The sequence below is a fragment of the Cyprinus carpio genome, chromosome A21 (genome assembly GCF_018340385.1).
Source record: "Cyprinus carpio isolate SPL01 chromosome A21, ASM1834038v1, whole genome shotgun sequence".
In the NCBI taxonomy this organism is placed as follows: Eukaryota; Metazoa; Chordata; class Actinopteri; order Cypriniformes; family Cyprinidae; genus Cyprinus; species Cyprinus carpio.
The window spans coordinates 22,059,503-22,083,514 of NC_056592.1; the positions used below are offsets into that span (position 1 = coordinate 22,059,503).

Genomic DNA, 24,012 nt, shown 5'->3' on the forward strand with positions numbered 1-24,012 from the left:
CACCTACTGTAGGACGAGTTCTTAAAAGTAGGTTTTTCGAACAATTGAAAATAGCGAAAAAACTAAACCTTGCGATTTTTGAATTTTGGGGTTCATTCGACTTGGCATTACCCAAGGATTCAGAAGAAAAAAGAATTTTAATTTTGTGGCTTAAGGTTCAAAAGTTATTAGCATAAAAATATTGAAATTTTGGATAAGTGGTGGTGCTAGAGAGTTGGAGTTAGAGACTTCAAATTTGCTATAGTTAATGCTGGGACTGTCCTCTATCAGTATGCCAAATTTCACAACTTTCCCGCAAGCGGTTCTATAGGCTGCCATAGACTTACGGCAGAAGAAGAAGAAGAAGAAGAAGAAGAAGAAGAAGAAGAAGAAGAAGAAGAAGAAGAAGCCCAACGATTTCAATAGGTGCCTACGCACCTCAATTACAAATCCCCTAATAATAATAACAACAACAACAATAATAATAAATGTCTACGCTTCTCAATGATAAATTTTTTCTATGTTGTTTTTACACTTTTACGCTCTGAGAATTTCATTCCAGTACCTAACAGCAGTAAGGCTCATGCCACCCTCATGGAGTCTGTTTGTTCAGACACATGCACACCAGTCGCTTGCTGGAGGTCATTCTGTAGGCTCTGGCAGCACTCCTCCTATTTCTCCCTGTAAAAAAGGAGCAGATACCGGTGCTGTCCAGCTCTCCTTGAGTAACGGCCTGTCTCCCGGTGTCTCCTCATGCTCTTGAGACTTTACTGGGAGAAACACCAAACCTCCTTGTGACGGCACATATGGAAGTGCCATTCTTCAGGAGCTGGACTACCTGTGCACCCTGACTGGGCTGCAGGTTCTGCCTCATGTGCGAGTAGCCACAAAGAGTGTGACAAAACACAAAACTTGAGACAAATCAGTGGGGAAGGGTTAAGAGAGGGCGAATGTCTGCAGAATCATTGTCGTTGTGCGGATTGTCCTGCTGTTGACCAGTGCACCTGTTTTCACTTTCATTCGCGCCAAAGCAGGAGAAACTGATTCACAGTCACTTGTGATTCCTAACCAGACAGAATGATATCCTTGACGTTTAACTGACTCTGTGTTATACTGTGATATACTGTGAGAGTTCCCTTCATTTTTTGAGCAGAATAACTCTAGTCGGCTATTTGAATTAAACTGGTTTCTTCTTGGTTTTCAGGTTTGGTAGGAAAAAAGTGCTGTTTGTTACCATGGGGATTCAGACGGTATTCACCTTCATTCAAGTCTTCTCCCCATCTTGGCTGATTTTTTGTTTGTTGTTTTTCATTGTTGGAATGGGCCAAATATCAAACTATGTGGCAGCGTTTGTTTTAGGTAAAGACTTTTGTTGTGCTCTGATTTTTAGTGTGCAATTTATATTAACACTGAATTACATTATTGTATTATGGTTTCAGTATTAAACAGTTTATTATTTAAAATTATGGAAGCTTGTTTCTGTGAAAAAACCAAGAGATAAGAAAAAAGGTAACAGACTTTTAATTGCACAATTTTGACTTTCTTTCTCGCAATTCTGAGTTTACATCTCAACCTTTTTTCCTGAGTTTATACCTGACAAATCTATATATATTTTTTTAATCTAGCAATTCTGGCTTTTCTCAGAATTGTGAGTTTATATGTAGCAATTCTATTTATATATGTAGAAAAAATTATCAGAATTTCTCAGAAAAAGTTAGAATTGTAAGTATCAATTACCATTTTTCCCCTATTTTCTATTCTATATACAGTACATGAACTTCCATAGAAAATGACTGAATACTGTTAAAGTCAAGCATGTTGCCTGCCAGAACATTTATACATTTATAAAATGTGTTATACTAATACATTTTTAGGTTATGTTTAAAAGTTGCATAATAAATGCATGTATTTGTTTTAGAATCTACATTAAAAGTATTCTCAGAAAATAATTCAGACTGTAGATCCTGGATTAAATTTTCCCCCCTCCCAAAAATACTCTTCCCCTAGGAATGGAAATATTGAGCCCATCCATTCGTGACATCTACTCCACTCTTGGCGTGTGTCTTTTCTTTTCAATCGGGTACATGATGCTTCCGTTGGCTGCCTACTTCCTGCGAGACTGGAGAATGCTGCTATTGGCCTTCACCATCCCTGGTTTCTTCTGCATGCTGCTTTGGTGGTAGGTGTTTGCTATGGGCTGGATATTAATTAATAATACACCAGACATGGTGACCAGAATATTAGCACAAATGTACGATTTGAGTAAGACAGGTTAGACAGGTTATACTTATAAATGCTTACAAACACTACGGAATAATGAAACCTAAACTCAGTTCCTGTTTACAAGAATGCTTAACCTGTTGTCCAACAGCAGCTCTCTTTTAATTCTGTTCTGGACATGTTTAACATAAATAGTGTGATCATAGCCACACCTGCATTCAAATAAATCTTCTAATGCATCACTGAGGGAGTTTTGGATTGGCTTTTATTTGTGTCATAATCACAGACAGAGGTGATGTAATATATTTGAAATGCATAGAAGTTGTAAATTAAAATATATAAACGAAATTGGACATAAAAAAAAATAAAAAAAAATAAATAAATAATAATAATAATAATAATAATAATAATTATATATATATATATATATAATATATATATTGCTTGAATTGCTTGATTGCTTGATATTGTGCTTTCCAAAGACAAATTGACATCTGGCCATATGACATCTAATATACCATATATAGAAATTTCTGTGATTAAACTGGTTACTGTGTTCTGAAATTGATTTTTGTTGCATTCTCATAGAAGGCCCTGTGTGGGTGATGCAGGTTTGAGTCTGTGACTTTACCTTTCCTTTCCTCTCTCTCCAAGTGATTTTATTATGAACTCCAATATTTTTGTGAAATAAAGAGAGAAGAAAAAGCTCAAAATTTATATTTATTTATTTAGCAAAAACTTATTCATTTAGTGACTTACAAATGAGGAACATCACAAGAAATGTATCATGACAGGCAACTTTAGAAGCCATTCAGAGCCATAACATCATTCATATTGAATTGTTTGATTTTAACAGCTCATTTTCATCATTGAAGTTAATTATTTATCAATAGTTGTTGTTGTTTGTAGGTTTATTCCAGAGTCTCCGCGATGGCTGCTGTCTCAGGGGAGGGTCAACGAGGCCGAGGCCATTCTGAGAAAAGCTGCCAAGATGAATGGGGTGAAGGTCCCTGATGTCATTTTCCCCCTAATTCAGGTGAATACACATCTGTCTGTGCTTCTCAAATGACTCATACTACTTTGAACAGTCTCATTTAGCTCCTCATATGGTTGTCAGAGACATAAGCTCTTAAACCTTTCTTATTTTCTGATGAACTCAAATTGATTGTCTAAATTAATTTACTAGTAGAGGGGCCATATGAGGAATTAATTTTCTTATGTTTTTAGTTTAAGAGTTAAATGCACTATGAAAACATTGTTATTTAGGCTTGTTTCATCCATCTCACACTTGCAGCACATGCACATGTAGGAAACGATGTTAACAAGACACCCTTTCAGTTTGGACCACTTCACATAATAATAATAATATATACTTTATAGATGATTAAATGATCTGTTGTAGTTGACAGTATGGTTCTGTTCTGGGCAAACTCCCTGGCCATCAGAATGAATGAGCCAGCAGCAAATAAAACCCACAAATTCCCCCAGTAACCAGCTGATGCTGACCACTGGCTTACATGGATCAATAGCAGACTGGAGCTTTGAGATGCAGTGTCATTTACTGTGGTGTGACGCTGAAGATACAAAGCCAAATCCTCCATATAGAATTGGGGAAGTATGATGCATGATGCTGTAGCATCTGCTTAGGATCATGTACGATCATTTGGGCTTTATATCTTAGAAATTCCTTTTAGCCTTTTGACATTTGTATATAAGTCATAGACATGGCCTCACATCCTACTTTTATATGGGTGCTAAATTGCCAAGGGTTTTCCCCCCACTATCAAGAAAATGTTAAACAGCAACTCTCTGCTTCTCCCCATTGAACTTCAAACACATTCCAGGTGGAGCAATTGACCCCTGTGCCAGGTACCAATGGCCTTTGACTAGTTACCTAAATGTGGGTCTGTCTCTGGTTTAATATCTTTCTAATTTCAAATTGCAGGTGGGCCGCCAATTACTATTAAAATAAATAATAATATTGTTAATATATGTAAAAATGTCTATCACACATCATTTCATATAATACATTTTGTTTATTCATTAGACTATAATCAATCAATTACAAATGCTATCGTGGTATAATGCATGTGTTGTCTGTACAGGGACGCAGTGTTTTAAGTGCGCGCACTCTCTATATCATGAAGGTCTAGTTAGCCACAGATGTTTATTTAATGTGTATTGCGCTTTCTCTGCACCGTTACACATACTAGCTGCTAAATGTGAACTAATATTCTATTTGAGGCATACAATGAATGACCAATGCTCCCTGGACACAAGATTTAATTATCTAAGTCTAGTTTTGTTACCTTTACTTAGTGGTATCAAATCTAGAGACATGTTACAACTTTTGATAAAGCTCTGATTGGTTTTATTTTGGAAAAATCAAACCCCTGATGCATCTACTGTGTAAAGCTATCTGTGTGTGTGTGAAAAATGACATCGCACTATTGATCAACGCATATTTTTTTTGGGTGTCCATTGCAACAGCCCTAGTTCATTCAAAAAATACAGTACACCAAGCTTGTCAGTTATTACGGGGTCATAAATTTTTTTGCAGTGCAAATGTTGAAAAAGGTGTCCACTGTTTCTAGATGTTTCCTCCTTGGTAAAAATGATCTATAAACCCTGATGTACCTATGTGATTGTGACTCATACTATTTGTCATATCTAACCAAAAGGGGCATGCAAATGAGGTGTCAGGGAAAACTATAGATAAAATCTAACCAAAAGGGGTGTTACCATAAAAACCTCTCCCATGCCCAAAAAGTGGGCTTCTCTTCACTTGCGGTTTCCTGGAGACACCCATCACCTGGGAAACCCCACGATTTCCCTTCCGGGGGGAGTCCGATCTTCTGGCATTTTTCAGCAACTTTGTTGATTCACTTCGGAGCAGTCAACCCATGGATGAAACGATGAAGCTTTCACTTCTAACAGATTGGAACAGGAATCTACGCATTATACATGAACCAGGACACTTTACTCAGCACCTAAAGAACCAATGCAAGTAACTGCTTATTAACTATTTAGATGCGCTTCTGGGCTTTGACCCCTTTTAATTAAGGTGATGTGATTTTTGATGGTTCTTAACAGGTTGTGATTAGTTGATGAGTAAATTCTACTATTACTCTCTACTCTTGCACGCGAGCGCTACCTCTCTCTACAGTGCTCTCTCTCTCTCTTTCTCTCTCTCTCTGTGCATGTTGCATGCTGGGAGGGAGTGGACAGAGTTTGGCGTGGGTATGAGTGGCTCTGATTTTGAGTGGATAATTTTTCTTTTTTATTTGTTTTTTTTTCACAATTTGTTTTGTTTTTGGCGGTAGAGTTGGTTAAGCTGACTTCAGTCAGCAAGTGCAAGAATGGAGACAAACGCGGGTGATTTCTCGCGTCTGACCATCAGGCATTGCTGTAAATGCATGCCTGATGAGTCTGTATCAGTGGAAGATTTTCTGATGGCCGTGAGTGCGGTAGTTGGCAGCGTTAACATCAGGTCCGCTTCTTGTATGAATAAGGCCATAGTTATTTTTCTAAGCGAAAACCAAATGGCAGATGGGTTGGTTGAGAGTGGATGAATAATTAGGGATACGTTTGTGCCCGTTTTGCCTCTGTCAAGCCCATCAAAGAAGATCATTTTGTCGAACGTGCCTCCGTATGTAAAAAATGAAAAGTTGGAGGAAATATTAAGGAGATTCGGTAAATTAGTAAGTCCGATTAAGTTGATTCCGCTTGGATGTAAAAATCCGGAATTAAAGCATGTAGTGTCTTTTCGGCATCAAGTTTTCATGATTCTGAACGTGCAGAGTGAGCCTCTAAATTTGTCAGTGAAATTAACAATTGAGAATAAAGATTACACCATCTTTATCAGTTCAGAATCTATGAAATATTTTATTTGCGGCGATTTAGGGCATTTTAGACAGACTTGCCCAAATCGTAATGCTGTTAATGAGGAATTGGCGGTCGATGTGGAGGGTAATAGGGCAAGAGAGACTGATACTACTGAGGACGCTGTGCCGCTACAAATCTCGCAAGCAGCGGAGCTCTCTTGAGAGACCAGTGTCGGCTAACATGAGCAATGATCCAGCGGATGTAGCTGAAGCTGCCGAGGCTATACAGCTGGGGGTGAGCGTTGAACAGGTGCATCCAGAGCCTTTGCTTGAGGCTGTTACCCCTGAACAAGGAAAGCAGGCAAGCTCTGCTGTAACTGAGATTGAAACTGGCAGCGATGAACAAACTCAAGAAGATACCGCTTCGCAAGAGGTGGTGGACTCAAAGTCACAGAATGAGGATTTTGATAGAGACTGCGAAGATTTGTGTGCTGAAGATGACGAGACGGATGCGGTACATGCGTCTAAAGGTAGGAACAAATTATTATATTCAGTTCAGCAGATCAGTAGCTTTCTTGACAAAATGAAAGGGCTTCGTAAGCCTAATATTGAGCTGTTTTCCCCGGATCTAAAGTTGTTTTAGGTTTCTTGTACTGTGGCTATGAGGAAGGCTACATTTGACAAGCTTGACAGACCAAAACGATATCGGCTTAAGGAACTTCTGTGTAGTGTAAGAAGTATGTTGCACGTACAAGGTAAAAAGTGAGATGGGATATGTTTTGTATTTATTTTTGAGCTACATTTATTTTTTCATGGCACTTTTGAGGTTTGGAACTTTAAATATCAATGGGTGTCGTGATGTTATGAAAAGGTGTAGTTTATTTGACTATGTTATGATAAAGAAGTCTAATATAGTCTTTCTTCAAGAGACGCATTCAGATTTGGAAAATCAAGTACAATGGCAAAGTGAATGGAAGGGACAGGACATTCTGAGTCATGGTTCTAATGTCAGTGCCGGTGTTGCGATCCTTCTCGGGCCTGAATATAAAGGATTACCTGTAAGTGTTTCTGAATTAGTTCCGGGTCGAATGTTGCGTGTTGATGTTACTATTCACAGCTCTAACTTTTCACTTTTTAATATTTATGCTCCCAATAACGGTTCAGAACGAACTAATTTTTTCAGAAAACTTATAGTTGCTCTTAGTGACGTTTCTCAAGATAGGATGAGTGTTTTGGCTGGGGATTTTAATTGTACCATAGATCACACATTAGATAGGAACCATGAGGAGCCCCACAGTCAATCTGCAGATGTACTTAAAACTTTGATAACTTATCATCACCTTGTGGATACTTGGAGAGAAACTTTCCCCCAAACTAAACAGTATACTTGGGTTAAAGTTAATTCTAATATGGTATCTGGAGCTAGGCTTGATAGAATTTATGTGCAGAAAAATGTCAGAGCTAAATTTTTTAATGGTTGTATTTCTCCTACTCCTTTATCTGATCACTTTTATATGTCTGTTGAGGTTGCCACTGCACAGAGCACTACTAAGCACTTTATTTGGAAATTTAGCAGCAAACTTTTACAAGATCACAATTTTGTGCACTCTTTTACACTTTTTTGGGAGAGTTGGAGAGAGAGAAAATTGCAATATAAGTCCTTAAGTCAGTGGTGGGACATTGGCAAGGTGCAAGCTAAACTTTTTTGTCAGAATTATACTGCCTACAATAAAAGCATTCTGGGGAATAGGATGAGACAGTTTAAACAGGACTTTCTTCACATTGATGTTGAGGAGGATGGTGCTGATGCCGCTGAAATGTTGGAACAGAACAAGTTTCTTTAACGGAATCTTCTAGAAGAAAGGGCCCAAGAGGCACTTGTCCGTGCTAAGTTTCTATCTTTTAACAACATGGATGCTCCAACATCTTTATTTTTTAATCTGGAGAAGAATATTTAAAAAAATAGGAACTTGTGTCATTTGAAACTGAAAAAAATAGGAACTTGTGTCATTTGAAACTGCCAGAAGTGACAGAAGATACTGAAATTATTTGAATTATTTCCTATGCACTGTCTTTTTATGAAGATCTATATAAAGCTGAATCCTGTGATGCTGAAATGGCTGACTTTTTACTTCAGGACTTACCTCATCTTGCAGAAAAGGAGAAACATGCTTGATCAACCTTTGACCTTTGATGAATGTACTGTAGCTGTTAATGAACTTTCTCCAGGCAAAGCTCCAGGACTAGGAATGTTTGGAAAAGGGAACACTTCCGTTGAGCCTTCGGAGGGCTATGATAACCTTATTACCCAAGAAGGGTGACCTTGGAGACATAAAAAACTGGCGTCCTTTGTCTTTGCTCGGTGTTGACTATAAGATACTTTCTAAAGTTTTAACTAATAGAATTAAATGTTGTATAGCTTCAGTCATTCATGCAGATCAATCTTACTGTGTTCCTGGTTGGTCGATTTTTAATAATCTTTTTTGAATTAATCACCCTTCTTTGCATGAACAACTTCGAGATTTGATTTCTTATGCCAAAGAATTATAAAATTGATGCAGGTTTTATTTCTCTGGATCAGGAAAAAAGCCTTTGACCGGGTTGATCATGCTTTTCTTTTTAAGTGTTTTGAAGCTTTTGGGTTTGGTCGATCCTTTATTTCTTATGTAAAGTTGTTGTACACTGATGTGAACAGCATGCTGAAAATAAATGGAACACTTACAAGGCCTTTTGTAGCTGGCAGAGGCATAAGGCAAGGTTGTGGCCTTTCAGGTATTTTATATGCCATAGTTATTGAACCACTGCTGGTAGATTTGAGATGACAGGTAAGTGGGTTTTTTTAACAACTTGCCCTGTATCTAGTAGTGGGGTGGTAACAGTCAGACTCAGTGCATATGCTGATGATGTCACAGTGGTGATGAGGTGAGATGAAGATTTAAGGAATTTAATATCATCCCTTGAGGTTTATCAGAAGGCCTCTTCCTCTAGAATAAACTGGCTGAAGAGTGCAACTTTTTTGATGGGTGATTGGGAAGATGGGGGCCCTCCAAAACTTCCCCAGTACTGCTCTTGGAACTTTGAACGGTTTAAAATGTTGGGAGTGTTTCTGGGGGTGGATCATTACATGTTGAAAAACTGGGAAGGTCTTTTTGATAAAGTTTCAGGTCGTTTACAGAGGTGGAATTGGATTCTTCCCCAGCTGTCATACAGAGGAAGAGTGCTTGTAATTAATAACATAGCTGCATCTATGTTATGGCACCGGTTTAATGTACTTGATCCACCAAACGATTTATTGCAGCAGTTACAAAAAGTTTTTATTGATTTTTTCTGGGATGGTTATCATTGGCTCCCTTCTGCAATACTTTATATTCCAGTTAATGAAGGAGGTCAAGGACTAATTGACCTCAAAGCTAAAGTTAAATCAATGAGATTAAAAGTTGTTCAGTGTTTACTTTATTCCAATGAACATATCCCATGGGTATCTTTTAGTCTGGCTCTGCTCAGAATGTTTGGTGGGTTTCATTTTGATAGGCACTTGTTTTTGATGTCTTTGCATAATGGTTTTTTTTTATACCTGATGTTAAATTTTATGCTTCAGTTTTGGATTCTTGGACTGTTTTAAGGAAGTCAAGACAAGATTTTGACCATTTTGGTTTAAATGAGCCACTGTTTTATAATTCTTTTCTAGGTGACAGTGATTGTAAGTCTAACACTATTGTGAAAAAATGTATTTGATAAAGGTCTGACAAAAGTTGTAAATTTAATTGATGTTATCTCTAGAAAATGGATATCTTCAGAAGAAATGTGTGGTCAGCTTGGGTTTAGATCAGTAAGGATAGTGGAGCAGTTTATTGATGAGATGAAGGTTGCATTCCCCTCGCAGTTGCTCCAGTCGGTTGATTGTTTTCTGTCTGGTGGACCTACACAATGTTCTTTTCCTAAGTTATTTGTGTCTCCTAGAATTTGTATCGAAGATGATCAAGAAGGGAAGATTCTGAAATTTAAAGGGTTAAAAGTGCTTAATTTTGAGACTTTGGGAAAAAAAGAGTGTTATCAGATATACATAAAGTCAGATTGTTATAATGATATTAAGCACAGGTGTGATACAAAATGGAGAGAATATCTTAAGCTTCCTGATAATTTTGCTCCTTCTTGGAGGCTCTTATACAAGAGTCCCCTTTCAAAACATTCTGGAGACTTCAAGTGGAGAACATTGCATTGTGTGCTGGCCACAAATAAGTTTGTTTGTAAGTTTAATGTGAATGTTTCACCTCTTTGTATGTTCTGCTTTGCATCAGAGACTGTTTTCCATGTTTTTATTGAATGTTCTAGATTAATACCACTGTTTGCTTTATTGGGAAGAGTTCTTGGAAATTTGGGGTTCCTCTTTAATAAGGTGTTTTTTATTTATGGATGTAAGTATTCTAAAGAACACAGGGTGAAGTGTACCTTGGCAAATTTTATAGTTGGTCAAGCCAAGTTAGCCATTTGAAAAACCCAATAGAATTGCTGCTGAAGGGCATAATGTAGATGTATTGAAAATTTTTAATGCTTTAGTTGAGTCTAGAATTAGCATGGAATATAAATTTTATCAAACCACAGGTAATTTACTTGAATTTGAATTTAAATGGTGCGCTCTCTCTCTCTCTCTCTCTCTCTCTATACATGCCTTCCTTGCATTGGCATATATGTTTAAGGTGCGTATGTTTGTGTCTAGTCAGATGTTGCATGTTCCCCTGTAGTGTAGTTTAATAAACATCCATATGTATTCACACTTGTTTGTCTGTGTTTGCTGCTCACAGGACGAGGTCACTTTAACGTTCCGGTTTTATTACATGCTCTGGGAGCAATGTTTTAGTAGTAAAATTATTTTTCGTGGCCAGAGAAATAATTTGATTTGGGGTAAATAAATTATTAACACTGTCCATCCTGTGGATGAACAAATCATTTTATTGTACTATTAATGCTACAATGCTTCAAGTAATTCCTGAAGATGAATATAATTAATAATAAGCCATTATGATTAATTATGTTCTCACGTTGAGCTAAAATTTGTTACAATGCCATTAGATGAAAGCCCACCCAGGAATCATTGTTGGAACAAGCATTTAAGCATACCAGTGAACAGTTTTTTTTGTCCAAAGTTCATAACCCAGAGTTTTCCCAGATAATCATGATATTTAAAAATGAAAATCACACAGCTCTAAACTCTTACTTGTAATTTATGTTTCTATCATACTTACACAGAAACACAAGACTCATAAGAGTAATCAAACAAATGACCTTCCAGGAAATCCCTTACATGGACAAAGGCATCCAGCTACCGCTGTAGCTGAATAACATGGAGAAAGAAATGTTTGACTGGTGAAACATGAAGAGAATGAACACATCATTGCAAGAGGTTATGGTTTATCTGTGTACTTTAAGCCATGTTTGGTATTTTTCTTAAGGATAATGTATATTTATGCAATGCTAATCTATATACTGTAGCCTATATCGTTTTATAGAATACTATAAAATAATTTTCTACCTCATTCTGTGTAAGAAATCTCATCAGTTCACAGAGAGAAGTTATTTGAGACACTATTGATGTTATAACGCTTGTTTGGTTTTGAATAACAATACATTGTTATTCTTATAAATTGTACTTGGACACTCTACTGAAGAGAGAAACAAACCATTTCAATGCTTAAATCAAATCAAGTTTCGAAGCACTCAAAATGGTACATGTTGTAGCAGTAGTTAGTATTTATTTATTATGTACTCCAATATTTTTTTTTTCAGGATTTCTATGGATATTGCGATATATCGTTATTGTGTAATCTTTTGGCCATGATAATCGTGTAGTGAAAAATATGATATCGAGACAGCCCTACTTTACATGTTTGACTCATGAAAACATAAATATGTGCAGTAAATGAAACCAACAACAGCAGCCCTATATTATGGAGTATGAAAAGCAATGAAACTGCGATGTAGGCCAATTTGTAAGTTGGAGGAGAAAATGAGATGGGAGTTTTTAGACTTACCCTAACTGTCTTGAAGCCGAAAAAAAAAAAACAGTTCATGCAGAGCTAGACAAGATGAGCGATTGAGGTTACAAAGTATATAAATTGTAATCACTTGTAGAAAATAACAGATTGTTTCGCTAGATAAGACCCTCCTTTTTCGGCTGGGATCATTTAGAGCAGTGGTTCCCAACCACGTTCCTGGAGGCCCCCCAACACTGCACATTTTGCATCTCTCCTTCGATTGACACACCCAGTTCAGGTCTTGGAGCAGTGATAGGCAAACTTGGCCCTTCCAGGCCACTTTCTTGCAGAGATTTGATCCAACCCTGATATGACTCACCTGCCTGTAGCCTTCTAGTAGTCTTGAAGACAATGATTAGCTGGTTCAGGTGTGTTTGATTAGGGTTGGAGCTAAACTCTGAAGGAAATTGGCCTTGAAAGCCAAGTTTGCCCACCCCTGTCTTGGAGTCTCTACTAATAAGCTGATGAGGTGAATGTTTGATTAAGGTGACATGGAAAACATGCAATTTTTGGGGGCCTCCAGGAATGTGATTGGGAACCACTGGTTTAGAGCCCTTTGAAGCTGCATTTAAACTGCATTTTGGAAGTTCAAACTCGGGGGAACCATCGAAATCCATTTTATGGAGAGAAATCCTGAAATGGTTTGAAGAAAGAAAGACATGAACATCTTAGATGACAAAGGGGTGAGTGCATTATTTGTAAATTTTTTTCTGGAAGTGAACTACTCCTTTAAACACATACAAGCAAGCAATCAGGATGGCTGCTGGATACAGTCGTGGCCAAACGTTTTGAGAATTACATAAATATTGGAAATGGAAAAGTTGCTGCTTAAGTTTTTATAATAGCAATTTGCATATACTCCAGAAAAGTTATGAAGAGTGATCAGATTTTGCATAGTCCTTCTTGCTATGAAAATTAACTTAATCCCAAAAAAACCTTTCCACTGCATTTCATTGCTGTCATTAAAGGACCTGCTGAAATCATTTCAGTAATCATCTTGTTAACTCCAGGTGAGAATGTTGACGAGCACAAGGCTGGAAATCATTATGTCAGGCTGATTGGGTTAGAATGGCAGACTTGACATGTTAAAAGGAGGGTGATGCTTGAAATCATTGTTCTTCCATGTTAACCATGGTGACCTGCAAAAGAAACACGTGCAGCCATCATTGCGTTGCATATAAAACATGGCTTCACAGGCAAGGATATTGTGGCTACTAAGATTGCAGCTAAATCAACAATTTATAGGTTCATCAAGAACTTCAAGGAAAGAGGTTCAATTCTTGTAAAGAAGGCTTCAGGGCGTCCAAGAAAGACCAGCAAGCGCCAGGATCGTCTCCTAAAGATGATTCAGCTGCGGGATCGGAGTGCCACCAGCGCAGAGCTTGCTCAGGAATGGCAGCAGGCAGGTGTGAGCGCATCTGCACGCACAGTGAGGCGAAGACTTTTGGAAGATGGCCTGGTGTCAAGAAGGGCAGCAAAGAAGCAACTTCTCTCCAAAAAAAAACATCAGGGACAGATTGATCTTCTGCAGAAAGTATAGTGAAGTGGACTGCTGAGGACTGGGGCAAAGTCATATTCTCCGATGAAGCCCCTTTCCGATTGTTTGGGGCATCTGGAAAAAGGCTTGTCAGGAGAAGAAAAGGTGAGTGCTACCATCAGTCCTGTGTCATGCCAACAGTAAAGCATCCTGACACCGTTCATGTGTGGGGTTGCTTCTCATCCAAGGGAGTGGGCTCACTCACAATTCTGCCCAAAAAACACCAGCCATGAATAAAGAATGGTACCAAAACACCCTCCAACAGCAACTTCTTCCAACAACCCAACAACAGTTTGGTGAAGAACAATGCATTTTCCAGCACGATGGAGCACCGTGCCATAAGGCAAAACGTGATAACTAAGTGGCTCGGGGACCAGAATGTCTGAAATTGTGGGTCCATGGCCTGGAAACTCCCCAGATCTTAATCCCATTGAGAACTTGTGGTCAATCCTCAAGAGGCGGGTGGACAAACAAAAACCCACTAATTCTGACAAACTCCAAGAAGTTGTTTGAGAGCATGCCCAGTCGAATTGCAGAGGTCCTGAAAAAGAAAGGGCCAACACTGCAAAATACTGACTCTTTGCATAAAGTCATGTAATTGTCTATAAAAGCCTTTGAAACGTATGAAGTGCTTGTAATTATATTTCAGTACATCACAGAGAAACAATTGAAACAAAGATCTAAAAGCAGTTTAGCAGCAAACTTTTTGAAAACTAATAATCATGAAACCTTCAAGAACTAATATACACAACATACAAGCAAGCAATCAGGATGGCTGCTGGAAGGCAGATACACAGGAAAAATGTACCTGCTGGAACTGTGAAGGACTACTGTCCTCGCCACATAGTTATTCCTTTCCTAGACCTCCTTTCCTTTCCTTGTCATTTTGGAGTTTGAATCCAGATTTAGTCCACTATCTGTAACGGCATCAAAGCTCCTGGGTCTAATTCCACCTATACAGTGCAACTCAAATGTGACAGTGGACATCCAACTTTACCAATATGACTTACCTTCACCAGAACTGACTGACCAGGAACTGAAATGCTGGAAACGGAAATGGCAAAACAAGTCATTAGAACAAGGCCAACTTCATGTGCTGAGGTTGATCTACCCAAACATCTTCAAGCTTCTCAAAGTAGCTTCTGCTCTGTTCTGCTCATGTGAATGTGAACGTCAGTAGCACTCCGGTGACTGAATACTTCATGTGTAGCAGCATGAGAGAGGACCACTCGTCATCTCTGGCCCTCATCCATACACTCTATGACATGGCAGTTAACCTGTGAACATATTCTACAAATGTTACCCAAGAAGACTGGAACTGAGCAGAGTTCTCATTCCAGTCAAGACAAATACAGCAACAAGCGAAGGGGCATTGACAGAGAGACAAGAATGCATGATGAAGAAAGGAGATTATGTATTTAAGTAAATGAATGCAGTTTAATGCATTGTACTTTAACAAAAAACGTTGCCGAAATCGCAGTGTCTGCCCGGCCTTTGTCAAATACAATCTCTCACTATATGAGTAAATCACGTGTGATGCTCAGGATTTATGTGCTCACACTATACGATCCATTTGTTGAGATGCGTCGTGACTGCTCACACTATACGGGCGAAATAAACACGTGGAATCCCCCAAACCTGGAACTGTGTAGCCTCCATCGCTTCTGTCCAAACCACATGCCATGTCACCATGGTCTTGTTTCTGTTTCACGCAGACGTAGTGAGGGAAAGAGCATTGAGTTTGTAGGCAGTCCGTTTGTAGCTCTGCTTCAGTTGTGCAATACCCTCACAAGGGGCAACCAAAATTTCTGACATGTCAGAAATTCAACTGACCATCCAAGTGCTGCTAGGGGAGGCTAATCACCTCTCGTTACCCACTGTACACTGCACATCAAAAGATGCACACTAAAATAAGGGTCAAACAAGTCAGAATTCGGCTCAAAAATTGGACAAAAATCGGACAGTGAATGCCCGGCCTTATTTTCATTTGTTCACATTTTCCCACAACCAGTGTGTTTCCATAGCTCCTGATTAGTATACACCTGTTCTCTGTTCCTTTGATTACTTCCTGTTTATTTAAGCCTCAGTTTAGTTGTACTCCTTTGTCCATTATTATCTTTGTGTTAGTTGCAAAGCTGTCACAATATCCTGTGTCTTTGTTCTGTTTTGGATAATCTTCTTTTTAAATAAAAAGTAAAAGCTGAAAAAGATCCTCCACCTCTCCTTTCTTGGCCTGATGTGACAGTTGTGAATTTCAGTGTATCATTGACTAACTTCTTTTGCCTCAGTGTAACTAACAATAAAAGGTTTCCATTAAAATTTGATAACACTTAATTGTAAATAATACTATATATAGCATAGTCTACTAGTCAGCCGCTTCCATCAAAGTGGCGAATTTAAGTCTTTTGTAAGTCATTTTGGATAAAAGCATCTGCAAAATGCATAAAAGTAAATGTAAGTCTTGTGGTGTGGTGTGAAAAACCTCTGGCAAACACTAGTGAAATGAATATTCTGACACTGCTTTACAGAATAAAAAAATAATAGAAACTAAATGTCTACCTATCTGTTGCTGAAAGTGACTTACAACCATAACTTCAACTTCTAAAACATCCATGAACGTCTCCCAATCTACTGAAATCCCTGTTATGCTGTACTTGATGATAGCTAATTTTACTGGGAAAGGGAGCCGTGTCTGCACTTTGGTTCAGTTCATTGTTTGTGGAAAGTATTAATGAAAAACTGTATGTTAAATCAGATTTCAGCCCAGTTAGAAATATTTTGTCTGTTCCTCTTTTGTGAGGTGATACTTTTATATTCTGTGGATAAGATTAGTTAGTGACTTTTATACACTAACCTATTATAATTTTATTTAACCATGAATTAAAACGCATTGAGAGAAGAAGAAGAAAAAAAAAAAGGTTTTAGGGTAATTTGCAACTCCATTGGCTTTGCAGATATCAGGTAAATTGTATTTCAGTGTTTTGATGAATATAAACATATTTTTTTAGCTGTGAATATCAGCTGGTCTTTTGTTTACAGTGCTGTTTTGATTTTAAAATGGTTTCCAGTGCTGTGTAATAAAACATGTTTGTTGTGACACGTGCTCTAAAGACAAGGGAAAATGCTGGAAGGTTGCGGACCTACAGTCTCTGCGACCTGGTGAAGTCCAGCAACATCTGCTGCATAACCGTCCTGCTGTGCCTGGTCTGGTGAGAGAACTTTACTGGCTAGACATTAACCGGTTCAACACATGGATCACTGCATATATAAATAGCCTGTTAAATCTTTGTTGTAGAACCATACAGAATTGTGTATCATAGTAGCAAATACATGTATATGATATTTAGTCATTCAGTACAACTGAACAAATGTATATCCAATCATTACCATCCATTTTTTTTTTTTTTTTTTGTATAAGAAAATTTAGTGTAACAGCCAATATTTGTTTTTGTGGTAAGATTGAGATGGTTATTGTTTTTTATTAATGTGGGAAGTCAATAATAATTTCAGCATAAAGCCTATCTTCTAAACCCGCTGCTCACGCTCTTCTTTCTTCTTTTAGGTCAGCCGTTTCAGTCGGATACTGTGCCTTGTCTCTGAACACGTCCAGTCTGCACGGGAACATCTACCTGAACTGCCTCTTGTCAGCAGCTGTGGAAGTGCCTGCCCTCATCATGGCCTGGCTGATGCTCCGCCGCTGGCCTAGACGTCTCTGCTTGTCTTCCACCCTGTCATTAGGAGGACTGGTTCTGCTCTTCATACACCTCATACCACAACGTTAGGAATCACTGCTTCTTTAACTGAAATGTTGACTGGCAACATTTATTATAATAGAATAACAAATATATTAAATGATTATTAAAATATTGTGGTTGTCTAGTGATTAATTAATAAGCAGATCATTAAAGTGATTAGATTAAATATTTTGAGCAAATTAATTGCAAATTAATCACACATTGTGTTGGGCTGAGAAATTACTCTCCAAAAGATGATTGAACATTGTTGCGTTAAATGAGAAAAGCAGTAAAAAGCAGCTCTAGACAGAAATATTTTGATTCAACATAGAATTTTACACATTAACGTTTACGGCTAAAATGTGGCCATAACATTGCTTTCAGAGGCTGCATCTGAAGTGGCATTTAGGTGTTCAGAGGTGGCATGAATGAGATTGATGGGGTTTACATGAACATTCATGTTTATTTTTTTTTTTTTTATTGAATATTCAAAAATTAAATGATGCTCTAAATATGACACTGAAAGTGACCATCTGTATAAATGCTCACGGAATAATTGGCTCAAAAACATGGATTCATTCAGATTTTAGTGTTCATTTTTTTCATTTTGTTTAAACCTATTGTCCCCATTTACTGTTTTTTTTTTCTGAAAAACTTTGGCATGATTATAAGGAATCATCTGTTTATTGATGTGTTTGATTTTTTAACTCTTGACTCTCTCTGACCTCTGTTAACTTACAGATATGAATTCTGTTGCTTTTTCACTGGTGATGCTGGGAAAGTTTGGTCTGTCGGCAGCATTCTCAATCATTTACCCTGCTACTGCTGAGCTTTACCCCACTGTACTGAGGAACACTGCTTTAGGAGCCTGTTCAATGGCGTCCAGAGTTGGCAGCATATCGGCACCGTACTTCCTCTACTTAGGTCACTAAACTTTAGTCTGTACAATCTATTCTTTATAATCTCACAAATTCAGCATCTTCTGTTATTTATCTAGTTCCTCAAGTAAGAAAGAAGTTGAAATGTAAAAATAAATAAATAAATAAATAAATAAATAAATTCTGAATTTGAAAAATTCTTTGATACAAAATGTGGTCAAACTATGTTTATATTTTCATAATTTCTCAAACATGCCTATCAAAGCAATTTGTTTAAGCGTCTCTTGTTGTTTTTTTTGTGTATGTTGCAGGAGGCTATTACAGATCTTTGCCTTACATCTTAATCGGCAGTGTGAACATTCTCTCTGGGTTACTCAGTCTTCTGCTTCCAGAGAGTCTAGGATCACCTTTACCAGAGACCATCAGTCACATGCAGACAGTATCTGGGTAAGAGCCACGCCCTCTGCTGTTTGCTGTAGCATTAGCTTTGCGAAGCACCGAGGCTTTCCCCTCAACTGTACCCATTGCACATTAATGACATCTTGTGGTCAAAGGTGGAATGGTGCCTTTGCATCCCAGCCATTTTTGGACTGTTTCATGAAAAATATTTGTGCTACAAAAACCATATAAAACAATTAAAAAAAAAAAAAAATTCATTGTACTTACACAAAGTATGAATAAATGAGTCTGTGAAGAAATTTGAGAATAATAAGCATTTAGGCTTATATGATCAAAATAAATGTTGTTGTGTTTTTGAAGTGGGGAATAATACAAACTGAACATGCACAAAATACAGATGTAAATATTTATTCTTATTATGATTTATTCTTATCAAAGAAGTAAATGACACTTGAAACCTGCACAAAGGGGATTCGCGTTATTTGAATCAGAATACGAAGCAGCCGCATGGTTGTGTGTTAAAACGAAGCTTCGGACATCACAGATCACGTGGTTATGGCAAAATTAAGCAAGCTCCGGTACAGTGCTTCACTGTGAGATCTTTCTTTTTTTTTTTTTATACAAGCTTTGAAGCCTCGATGCCGAACGTCACATCACTACAATTTGAAATTATTTGACATTTTAGTGATTTTGCACATTTTTGTTGCATACTGTAAATAATAATACTTTTTTCCAGGTTCAGAAAAAGATATTCTTCTAACAGTCCATCTGAGAGAAAATGTGATGAGGAGCACGAGACAGAACACTTGTAATGGACTGTTGAGAGATTTTACAAAGTATGTAAGATTAAATCCTTCGCTCCAAGCCTGTAACCTGTCTGTCTCAGTGTAATACAGGCCCACATTTTAATAACTTTTGTAATAACTTTTTTATGCAAAACTTGGTAAAGTAAATTTTATGGAATGAGCTTTGGTTTTAAATATGATAAAGAGCCACGTACAGCATGTAATATATTTTGGCCTTTGGCAAAACTTGTCAAATATTATCTCTCTCAGAACAGAACAGAGCTGTTATTGATTGGAACAAAATGGTGAAAAATTAAATTAGATGGATAAAGAAAAATAGTTAAACTAGAATTTATTGCAAAGTATTTTTTATTTTAATAAACAATTCTGTCCTAACCCTAACCTAAACCAAAGGATTTTACCATGTTCTAGTTTATGTCTGAGGATGACAACTCTTCCACTTGGTATTTTATGAGTTATTTTCTTATGATAAATCAATTTACTGAAAGGCTCCCAAGAGATTTTGGTTGATTGTTTAGGTTTATTGAATTTATTAGAATTTCTTAGTCTTACACTTAAAATATACAGTACAGGTCAAAAGTTTGGAAACATTACTATTTTTAATGTTTTTGAAAGAAGTTTCTTCTGCTCATCAAGCCTGCATTTATTTGATAAAAAATACAGAAAAAAATGTAATATTGTGATATATTATTACAATTTAAAATAATTGTTTTTACATTTATTATACTTTATCATTTATTTCTGTGATGCAAAGCTGAATTTTTAGGATCATTATCACATGATCCTTTAGAAATCATTCTAATATGATGATTCATTATCAAAGTTGGAAACAGTTCTGCTGCTTAATATTTTTTTTCAGAACATGTGATACTTTTTTAGGATACTTTGATGAATAAAAAGTAAAAAAAAAAAAAAAAAAAAAAAAAGAAGCTATGTTTTTAAAATATGAATATTTTGTAATAACAATATACACTACTGGTCAGTAATTTGGGGTCACTAATTTTTTTTTCTTTCTAAACAAAAAAAATACTTTTCTTCAACAATTATACTCATCAAGGATGTGTTAAATTGATAAAAAGTGATAGTAAAGAAAATATATTATTAGAATATATATTATTAGAATTTTTTTTTTTTTGAATAAATGCAGTTCTTTTTCATCACCTTTTATTCATCAAATATATTAGACAGCAGTGCTGTTTCCAACACTCATAATAAATCAGAATATTAGAATGATTTCTAAATGATCATGTGATAGACTGGATGTTACATGTGACACTGAAGGCTGGAGTAATGATGCTGAAAATTCAGCTTTGCAATCACAGGAATAATTTTTTTTTTAAAGTATATTCAAATAGATAACTATTATTTTAAGTTGTAATAATATTTCACAATATTACTGTTTTTTATGTATTTTTGATCAAATAAATGCAGACCTTGATGAGCAGAAGAGACTTCTTTCAAAAACATTAAAAATAGTAATGTTTCCAAAACGTTTGACCTGTACTGTATATATATATATATATATATATATATATATATATATATATCACAAACAAATATATATATATATATATTTAATCACATTGACAATTACAAAAGGCACAAATTAAACTTAAAAATAGTAATTTTAACAACATACAGAGTAATGTGAAGAATAAGGAGAACACTTTAATCAGGTCACCTCATTATATCACTTTTACATAAGCACTGGATTGTAAATTCACTGTAAACTAACCATTATTGTACTACAGTACGTACTTTTAAACAATAAACAGTGAACAAAAACATTTCTGATTGAGATTCTAATTGTTTTACACTGCATATATGAGCAAATTCAGCTCCAAGACAGCCATTGTCCTGCAGAGCTCAGCTCTAACCCTAATTAATCAAACCTAAACCAGCTACTCAAGCCCTGTGTCCCAATGTGCATACTATCCACCCTATCTGCCCTAAATTGTATTGAAAATCACCATTATCACATAGAATTTAGGATGGATAGTATGCACACTGGGACACTGGCACTGTCTCCAGACTCACTAGAAACTCCCAGTGAAGTGTGTTGGAGTTACTACAGACAGTATCTCTCCAGGACCGGAGTTTGACACATGTGGACTAAAAGGCTCGAAGATAAAGATTGTTTTGTTTTGTTTTGTGAAAAGTGCTATACAAATACATATGACTTGGCTATACCAGCCAGATGACAAGGATCACTTTGGAAATCCTTGCAGTCAATTGTTGATGGACTAAGCATGATCCTTACGGCTTAATCGTTAGGCCCTTACACACATACTCTGTCTGCAATGCGTATGCGGTGTGTTTTCTCTGTGCCATGTTAACAGGTTAGATGCACATGTGTCAGAGTTACTGTCCTGCAGAGTGTAGCTCAGCCAGGGGCCTGTTCTTCATACCTCGCTTAATATATCTGAGATGATTTGAAAGATACCAGATCTTCTAATCGTGATAACTGATATCTGGCTAATTTGGTTCTTCAAATGAATTTGCCGATTTGATTAAAATATCTGAATTAAGTTGTCTAAGACTACTGCGCGTTCTCGTGTTCCCCATTAAGGGCAGATGTATCGATACTCGAAACCACAATCAGCAATGCAGCGATTGGCTTACTGCAAGACAGCAATGTAATGACATCATATAATTCATAAATTTCTGAAAATTTAAAAGTTACAGCCCAGTGATCAAAACTACATAAATGTTATAATAGATAAATGAAATGTTTTTATTTTATTTGTTATTTTTTACATGATTGCCAATTTATATATTTACGATTTTTAGTATTTGTACAGGCTTTACATTTTTATTTCAATGTTGTAGGCTAATTAGCAACTCATGTAATTTTATCTTTGAAGCAGATTTGTTATGGGACAGCATTAATTAAAGTTTCTTAAGGGTCAAGATCAAGTTATCTGCATCTCTGGTGCTCCATCAAGCCACTCTCATAATATCTGTCAGCACTCAAATTTATGCATGGCTCAGATTAACTGTATAGCATGTGTGCAAGACTTGAATCAAATTCTAAAGTTATTATTTTATCACAAATAAATCTTTCAATGTGTAAAACTGTGTCTATAGTATTATAGATTATACAACATTATAATATTATTTTCTAATTAATTTTTAGATTATTATCATTTTAAATGATTGTCTCTGTATTAGTAGTGTACTCTTGTAATAAAGTAGCAGTGGCTGGGATAGATTTTAAATATCAGTTCCATTTAAAAAGATGCAATCTAATCCTGTTTACATTAAATAAGCCGCTCCCAAGCAGGTTTAAGTTTACGGACCTGTTGCTATGACAGCAAGTCCAGGATGAGCTTCGAAGAACCAAATAATCCAAGATCATGCCAAATCAACAACAATCAAATCCAGCTAAATGAGCAGTGTTGGGCAGTAATGCATTACTTAGTAACGCGTTACTGTAATTTAATTACTTAGGGTTAGAAGTAACGGAGTAATTTAACACGTTATAATTTTCAAAACAGTAATTAGAGTATAGTTACAAGCTGAGATCTCTATACGTTACTGCTGCGTTACATTGCTGACAGAATGCAGTGTTTTATCATCTAGATTGTAAAAAGGATGTAGCACACGCACTGTCGAGTCCAGTGCCAGTGGATTAGAGACCTGCTCCTGTGAGACCAGGTGCAACAGAGTGCGGTGCGGGACAAGACTTGATAGTAGGGTTAGGATTAGAAAAAATCCAAGAGCTGAAGCACAGTCCAGCTCTGGTAATCCGCAGTCCTTCAATACTCCTTCTGGCCACTCTCCTGCCTCGGCCAAGGCCTGCCACTACGGCCTAGGCCCACTACTTCACCACCAATATATTTGGTCTTTTTAACGTTGAACCACAGATAGTGAGATTTTTAAACGTATGAACGAATATTGTTTTCAATAATAAGTGTTGTTTTTTTATTAAGGTTTTTATAGTATTTATTAATATTTATGGGTAATACTTCTCCATATAATTTATTAGGGGTAGAACAGGTAGTGTTAGGGGAATGAAATGTCCAAGGTTCAAACCTGGTTGTGCTCGGTCCATCCGTCCACTGACCACTAAAGACCCATCCAAGCCAGGCCAAGTTCACAAGCACGCATCCCCTCTCATTTCTACATCTGATCATGGGCACGACCTCCCGACCCCTCCGACAACCAACACAGCCACACAATGGCCCCAAACATTTTTCAACCACATGAATCATGTTCCAATGACCCTCAAAAACATGAACCATGTCCAAAAGATTTGTAAATCACATGATTAGTGTTCTCTTAGTTAGGGGAATGAAACGTCCAAGGTTCAAACCTAAGGTCTGAACCTGATTGTGCTTGGTCCATCTGTCCACTGACCACTAAAGGCCCATCCAAGCCAGGCCAAGTTCACAAGCACGCATCCCCTCTCATCTTTACATCTGATCAAGGGCACGACCTCCCGACCCCTCCGAAAACCAACACAGCCACACAATGGCCCCAAACATTTCTCAACCACATGAATCATGTTCCAATGACCCTCAACAACATGAGCCATGTCCAAGAGATTTGTAAATCACATGATTAGTTTTCTCTTAGTATTAACATCAAGGCTAAGAGAATT

General features: G+C 37.0%; 1 protein-coding gene across 1 annotated transcript; it reads left to right on the forward strand.

Moving 5' to 3' along the window:
* The first annotated feature begins 498 nt into the window (after nt 1–498).
* Nucleotides 499–19,994, forward strand: slc22a21 (solute carrier family 22 member 21). Its single transcript, XM_042711342.1, has 8 exons — nt 499–1,338; nt 1,987–2,158; nt 3,109–3,235; nt 16,704–16,801; nt 17,155–17,369; nt 18,068–18,250; nt 18,516–18,651; nt 19,340–19,994. The coding sequence occupies exons 1-8, from the start codon at nt 1,215–1,217 to the stop codon at nt 19,413–19,415; spliced, it is 1,131 nt and encodes a 376-aa protein (XP_042567276.1). The 5' UTR covers nt 499–1,214; the 3' UTR covers nt 19,416–19,994.
* Nucleotides 19,995–24,012: the final 4,018 nt, after the last annotated feature.

Excerpts from the sequence above, each read along its gene's own strand:
- slc22a21 (XM_042711342.1), top strand. The coding sequence starts at position 1,215 with ATGGGGATTCAGACGGTATTCACCTTCATTCAAGTCTTCTCCCCATCT. Across the intron at positions 2,159-3,108 it reads TTCTGCATGCTGCTTTGGTG|GTTTATTCCAGAGTCTCCGC; the intron begins GTAGGTGTTTGC and ends TGTTGTTTGTAG. Across the intron at positions 18,652-19,339 it reads CACATGCAGACAGTATCTGG|GTTCAGAAAAAGATATTCTT; the intron begins GTAAGAGCCACG and ends ACTTTTTTCCAG.